Below are 7,618 nucleotides of genomic sequence, written 5' to 3'. Positions count from 1 at the left end.
ATATATATATATATATTTATTTATTTTAAAACTTTTCCCTTAAAGTGTCTTTTTTTCATTATCAGTTTTTCTTTTATATCCAGGAGACCAAGTGGATCTTCCTTCATGTTTTTTAAAGAAAATGAGGTGTTAAAATAAAATTGCTGTTCTTAACCTAATTTTGTGCACTAAAGTCAATTTATAAGGTTATGACTTATTTGGTTTTTCATAAAGTAGTTCAGGAAAGTCCAGACTGCACATATGGCCTCAAGATCTCTTGGTAGACAACTAATTCACAGAGAGACTTTGAAAGTTTCTTCCCTCAAGGACCAACTGAACTGCATTTCTCTGGCTCCTTGCTTGACTGACATCAAGGAGAGAAAATTGGGCTAAAGGGGAGAGATGGTGACGAGAGGAGAATAATAACATGGTAGAAAGCTGAGCAGGCAGGAGGGTGAAGGGATGGAATCTTAAAAGGAGGCTATCCAGGAGCTAAGACCTGTGCGGTGGACCAGATATCTCCTAGAAGGTAAAGGAGGTCAGGGTCACTTACAGATCTGATGTCAGAGAGTGATGTATTTGAAGCAGGCTATGTGACTGTGTAAGGTGCAACCGTTGCCTTAGCTCCAAGTTAGTCCTTGCCGTCTTCAAAACATCATGTGTCCTGGTCACTGAAAGAAGAAAAGAGCCCCACAAAGAAGGAATTTCCAGCTAGGCTCTACTTGCTGGGCATGCATTTTCTAGAGCATTTTCTTCTCACCCCTCAATCATGGCCTATTGTTGACCCCTTTGTCCCCCCTCCCTCTGCATCCACAATTCCTCATGGCACAGGAGGGTTGGGCCCAGTGCATCAGACTCTCCCTTCCCAACATTCCAGTGCCTCTGTGGTCACTGTTTATCTGCAGCACAAGTGGGACATCTGCAAGACCAGCCCTTTCCTCTGCTGCTCCACAGCTCAGGGGCACCTATGCTGGCTGACAATGAACTGCTCCATGTTCTCCTTCTGCTGGTTAACAGACTTCAGATGCTCAGCTGTGCTCTCAAGGAGCTTCTCCTGTTTGGATACTTGGGCTCGCAGATCCAGGAGCTCCCTTTCCATTGTCTCATCCTGGGGAAGAAGGACAAGCTCTCACACAACCATTTGGAGACCGAATGTATCCAGTTCTTTATGGTTCCTACCAATCAGAAGCAGAACTCTATATATAATCTTCTCAGCACTTGCAGACTGAGTTCCCTTCATTATAACTTCTCAATCCCTCAGTTCAGAACAGTCCAGAAAAATACCACAGGTAGGAATGTTGAGAACCTGAAAGCCCCCAATCAGACCAGCACAGGCCTACATTCCTGTGATCAAGGAGACCCTGACTCCAGACCCACAGCAACTCCCAACTGTGAACAAGACCTCCAAATTAGTCCTTGAAGAAGTTTTGTCTCACCCTTCTCCCCTCCATGCAGGACTTGGAATTTCAGAGATACTATGTCTGGGACACAGGGTTACCTGATGACAGTGTTCATATTTCAAAATGTCTGTATGAACCTGAAGATGGTAAAGTGCTTCCTTGTAATTAACATAGTTTGTTCCCCAAACATACCAGTTACATTAATATGGAAATAAAAACTAGTGAGGGGATCCAGAGACTGGCCCACCCAAAGCAGGACAATTCTTTAGGGGCTCTACCTTTTCCCCAGATTGGAACAGAGATAAAAGTTGTGTTGGGATTCTAGGAGCATGACTGAAAGAAGCTGCAGGATCACAGTGACTTCCTTTGATCTTTTGACCAAGAAGCCCTGAGGAATGGAGAAGCTTCAAAGGCCCCTGAATTTTAGCTCAAACTTCAGATTTATTGGAAGCAGATATTTATAGATTACCAGGGCATCTATGTCTGTGCTTCTCCATTTCCTTTTCTTCTCTTTGAATTATTATCTTGGGGTTTGGGGTGTGAGGACAAAGTAAGGTAATCAGAGCTTCAATGAAAACATCTACCAGGGGTCTCCCTCCAGGATGCTACATTAAGATCCAGCAAATTCTAACTACCTATGTAGCTCCTGACCCTCAGAAAGCCCTGGAACTGAGAATATAGAATCTCATGGGGCAGAAGAACAAGGATTATACCAGAAGACAACACTGGCCTCTTACCACTTTGCCAGGCAGCCCAGGGCCGTGGAAGCTTGGTAAAGTTGCTCTCCAGAACATGGTCAGGAGCAAGGCTGACTCCTCTAGGGTGTGGTGCAGGGCACAGGTGCTGCTTCTTAGCTCATGGAAACATTTGCTGCCTGGTGCCTGTGGAAAGGTGGGAGGGAGCCATGGACATCACTGAAGTTGAGACATCTCAGGGCTCACGACATTGCAGCCCTGCACAAGACTCAAGCTTCCTTTGTTGATGAGGCCCAAAGCATGGGCTGCTTGAACCTTGAAAACCCTGGCCCATCCCTTTGAGGTCCCAGGACTGAAGTGTGGCTCCTTTTACCTGGAATGACTCCTCACCTGGACACCCTATATAAGGCTGTCAAAGCTCATTCCCATGTCATGTCCTCTACAGACCTTTTACCTTCCTCATATACAATAAAAGACCCCTCTGCACCAGTGAACTCGAGGCACAAGAGGTGACTTCTCACACTGGGCCTGTGGCCCATCAGTTGGTTTATAAATAGGGTTCTGTATCTTGCCCTGAAGTGGGGGTTACCTGGATGCAAGGCTCTGTCTATACATCCATGGGTCTCTGGTGGTTCAGACAGCACAGCCATTGGCCCTTGTTGTCTCTGAACAGAGAGGTACTCTGAGAAGCATTTGCAGATTGCCTCCCTCCCATTGCCAGGTTCTTACTCTTTCCATATACAAGGCCTTTATGGATGCAAATCCCTCACTACCTGTCCATCTGACTGATTTTAATCCACATGGGCCAGCATGACTGTAACAGATAATAAACCACGAGACAGTGCTGATTTCAACATCATATGGGCATCAACTCTTAACAAATACTTTACTGAGGATGGTGGCAACACTGCAAAGACATCTCTGTGGCTCTGAGGGAGAATATCTAGTTGGCTTCCTGTACCACAGAGTAGAACACAGAATGAATAAGGAGATAGGGAAGCAAGGGCTTGGCTAGAATAATTGGAAGATGCTTTCTCTGTCATTGGGAGATGCAGGCCACAAAAATAAATAGGGGAGAAGAAACTAGAATTAAGGACAAAGGGCACAAAGAAAGGGTGAACCCAGGAGGTGCAGGTGTGACTACCTCTGAGCTCTGAGCTTCGAGGCCCAGGAAGTTGCATGTGGGCCTCAGGAGAGACTGGATCTTTTCAACCAGCTGTTTCCCCTCCCCAATCTGCTCTCTGAGAGCAGTATAGTCATTGATGTGGCCTATGATGTGGCGGCCATGCTTGTTGGCGAAGGAGCCATCCATAGAATCACCCTCTAGCTTCAGAGAGTTCTTCATTCCTGAAGGATCATTTGAATCCAGCTCTGAAAAAGAAAACCACAATAATAAAGATCTGCCATTATTCTTGATAATATTCTCAGTTCTCACCAGTGCAGAGACAGTGAAAGAGCCCAGGTTCAAGAAAGGCAGCCTTCAGAAAAGCAGGGTGGGTCAAGCCCATAGACACCTTTTGGTTTCTTTATTTTTATAATATTTCTTACAACATTATATAATGATAAGCTTTCCAGAAGAAAAATTTTGTTTTCATTGACAAGTGGGCTATTCAGGACAATATTATAAACATGAAAGTTTTCTGTATAGAAAAGGCACAAACAAGTGAATAAGATTGTGTACAGGGCAATGACCAAAAGAGAGCAATAGGACAACTGTGGCAAGAAGAAGAATGAGAAGAAAGGCAGCCACAGAAGAGTCAAGGAACATGGACGATGCTTTCTCTGTCAGGAAAAAGAATGTTGCACACCGAAAATTTTCCAAATTCACATGACACACTTACAGAGGACCAACAGTTATTTGCATTAATAATTTTCCTTCATTGTGTCCAAGCCCTTTAGTTGTCATATTTATACCATTTGTCCTGGTGACAATGACAGTATCTGAGCCAGGAGAAGAGCAAGAAGAGCTGTGGAGGACCAGAGTTAGAAAATTTATGCCAACACCCCAAATACAGAGGAAATAACTGAATCTAGGGAGTAAAAACAACCAGTGTTAAGGACATCACAAACAGCCTGCACCCCAAATCATGCACAGTCTAGCCTTCAGCAGACAAGATCTAAGGTGCCAGGACTTCATTAGCCTATATATGTCACAGAGAAAAGCAAAAGTCAAGAGATTGATATGTTTCTATTATTTAGAAAAAAAATGTTTGATGGATGGATATTACAAATGAATGTAACTTCCAGTAAAAACTTGTTAGGTACAATTTCATAAACCAACTTTGAGTATAATTTTCTATGTGCTTTCTAGTACAATGCCTTGTAGTGAAATTTAAATATGCACAAAATCACATACATATATAAAATACACATACATATGCATATATGTGAAATATGTATATGTTAAAATATTTATCAAGGGCTAGGGTGCACTTCAGTGGTAGAATGAAGAAAAAGAAACCACTCTATAGAGTGTGGCAGGTCTGGCACACACAGAACTTGGGTTCAAATTCTCTGTATTACAAAAGTTGATCAAAATGTAAACTATCAATAAAAGGAGTTCCTGGTAAGAGGAGAGTGGGTCAGAGCCAGGTTCCAGTTCAGGCCTCTGGGGGCTGGGAACAAGAGGAAGAGCAGGGACTGAGCCATGCTGCTGCATCTCAGCTGGTACATGGGAAAACAGTGACAGGGAAGCCCTGTCAGGAGGAAGTGAAGAGGAGACTTAACACCACACCCACCATGGCAGCTCCAAGAGGGCAAGGCAGCAATCTAATGTATGCTGAGCGGTTCCTGCCAGCTGGGTACTGTGCTTAGCAGTTTACAGATGTTTCTTACTTACAGGCCACAATAAAAAGTCCATGAAATAGTCCACTTTCATCTGACACTTGAGGTCATTATCTGAAAAATGAGTATTCAGCGCAACCAGAGAAAATAAGGATTAACATGACCCAAGAATATCTGGCATGAGAATGTCAAGGCTCAGACTTAGAGAAACCTGAGCAGAAGTGATTGAGGATATGGCCATGCAGGTGATGGTAGAGGGTGAACTACTTGGTGCCCCCCAAAGACAATACAGAAGACACAGAGTGGAATGTTGTGTCAAGAGGCTGGGGAGTGGGGCCTCTGTTAACACTCAAATTAAAACTAGGGAGATAAGATAGAGGCTGGATATTGAAGAGAGCCAGAGAAATCTGGTGAACATGCTTATCTGAAGAGGCAGGCAAGAGACTGGGGCACGAGTGGATGTCTACCATGTGGAATAAGTGTTTCTTCCACCCAGCACTTTTCCACAGCCCTGGTTTCCTTAGGGACAGGAGCAGTGTGCCACATACTGAGGTCCCCCTAGGTGAAGAAAAGGAAGCCACTCTAGAGAGTGTGGAAGGTCTGTGATACTGAGACGGAGCCTAGTGAGGTGGAAGGAAGACCAACTAAAAGGCCAAGCACCTGATTAGGTCTCTAAGCCCTGTAAACCCAGCTTGTCTATTAATGTCTCAGTGCCCCCTGTGTCAGTTGGATCATATAAAATATAAAAATATAGTAAAACCTGTCCTACTATAAATGACATTGGAAAACACAGGCTCCAGGCCAGTATGTGTCTCTTACCTGTAGCCAAACTTCCATAGAAATTTGTTTTTGCCTTTTTAGGTTTCATAATGATTTTCTTACCTATATTTCTTTTTTAAAATTAGAACTGTGTAGTTATACATAGTAGTGGGTTCATTCGGACAAAATCATACACGCACGCAATTTGGCTTCAGTTCATGATTGCCCCCTTCCCTCTCTCTTTTTTCTCCCATTCCCAACATTTCCCAAATCTCTTTCATCTACTCTACTAGACTTCATTTTTGCTCATCTATTAAATTATATTTGATTACTTCTTTCTACCTATGCATAAAGGTGGAGTCCCCTGTGGCATATTTATATGTCCACGTAACAACTTTTTAACAATTCATTCTGGGGCTGGGGTTGTGGCTTAGTCGAGAACACTTGCCTCAAATACCTGAGTCCCTTTGATCAATCCTAAGCACCAGGTTAAAAATATATATAAATATATTGTGTTCATCAATAACAACAACAAAACAATCATCTGCATTGCCTCCCCTTACCCATCTCTGCACTCTGCCTCTCAAACTTCTCCATTACTGCTCTTTCCTTTATCTGTATGATATCCTATCCTGCCCTCCCCATTTCCTTTGTTTTACTCTAGTTTCTACATAAGAGTAAACATTCAAGTTTTGAGTTTTTGTGTTTGGCTTATTTCACGTAGCATGATATTCTCATTGCTATCCATTTACCTGCAAATGCCATTATTTCATTTTCTTTTATGCCTTTGAAGAACCCCAGTGTGTGTGTGTGTGTGTGTGTGTGTGTGTTTACACACATATCATATATATGTGTCAGAATTATAAAATTTATTTATCTATTAAGGTGATTCCATAATTTAGCTATTGTGAAATGTGCTGCTATAAACATTGAGGGAGCTATCACTGTAGTATGCTGATTTTAGAAGTTTTGGCAAAATACCAAGGAGTGGGCAGATCCTCATAGGATGTTTACATCTCTAGTTTTTTGATGAATCTCTATAGTGGTTTCTGGACTTGTACTAGTCTGCAGTCCCATTAACAATATACAAGTGTACATTTCCCCCACAACATTGCCTGCATTTTTTTATGTATATTCTTGAACATTGCAATTCTGGAGTCAGATAAAATTTTAGTATTGCTTTCATTTGCTTTCCCTAATTGCTAGTGATGTTGAACCTTTTCTCATCTATTTGGCTATTTGTTATTTTTTTGTTAAGAAGTTTCTATTTCACTTTTTCTATTGCCCATTTATTGATTGGGTTATTTGGGATATTTTTGTATGAAGTGCTTTGAGTTATTTATATATTTGGGGTATTAATCCCTTATCAGATGAGTAGCTGGCCAAGATATTTTTCCCATTCTGTAGGCTCTCTCTTCACACTCTTCTTTCTTTCCTTTTGCTGGGAAGAAGTTTTATAGTTTGATGGCGTCCCACTTATTTATTCATAGTTTCAGTTCATGTACTTTTGAGGAAGCTGGTGCCAGCAATTATATGTAGAATGTTGGCCCTGCGTTCTTTTCTAACAGTTGTAAGGTTTCTGGTCTAATTCCTAAGTGTTTGATCCATTTTCATTTGAGTTTTGTGCAGGGGGAGAAATAGGGTTTTAGTGTTATTTTTCTACATAGTTATCCAGTTGTCCCAGAACCATTTATTAAAAAGGCTCATTTCTCCAATGTATATTTTTGCACCTTTGTTAAGTACCACAGGGCTCTAAGTATGTGGATTTGTCTCTGTCTTCTATTCTGTCCTATTGGTATTTGGGTCTATTTTTGTGACAAAATCATGCTGTTTTGTTACTAGAGCTCTGCAGCATTACTTATTGTCGGGTGTTTTGTATTTAACAGTGGTACCAATAATAAATAACAAACTGAAATAGAAAACTAGTTCAAGAATCAGATAGTAGGAGACAACTATGTAGGCTAATATATTAACATCCCAACTTGAAGTGGTGGGAATTAC

The 7,618-nt window shown here is 41.8% G+C and overlaps 1 protein-coding gene across 1 annotated transcript in view; it reads right to left on the bottom strand.

Annotated features, from left to right (window-relative positions):
* The window catches only part of LOC107147587 (myomegalin-like), a 21,305-nt gene that overhangs the window by 5,394 nt on the left and 8,293 nt on the right, over positions 1-7,618 (bottom strand). The window contains exons 3-6 of the mRNA XM_048810234.1: positions 3,219-3,445; positions 2,117-2,260; positions 949-1,087; positions 533-650 (exon numbers count right to left, since the gene is read on the bottom strand). Coding sequence (XP_048666191.1) covers positions 533-650; positions 949-1,087; positions 2,117-2,260; positions 3,219-3,445 — 628 coding nt within the window. The remainder of the gene's footprint in view (positions 1-532; positions 651-948; positions 1,088-2,116; positions 2,261-3,218; positions 3,446-7,618) is intronic.

Source organism: Marmota marmota, unplaced genomic scaffold (genome assembly GCF_001458135.2).
Source record: "Marmota marmota marmota unplaced genomic scaffold, marMar, whole genome shotgun sequence".
NCBI lineage: Eukaryota > Metazoa > Chordata > Mammalia > Rodentia > Sciuridae > Marmota > Marmota marmota.
This window is presented reverse-complemented; position numbering and strand designations above follow the sequence as displayed.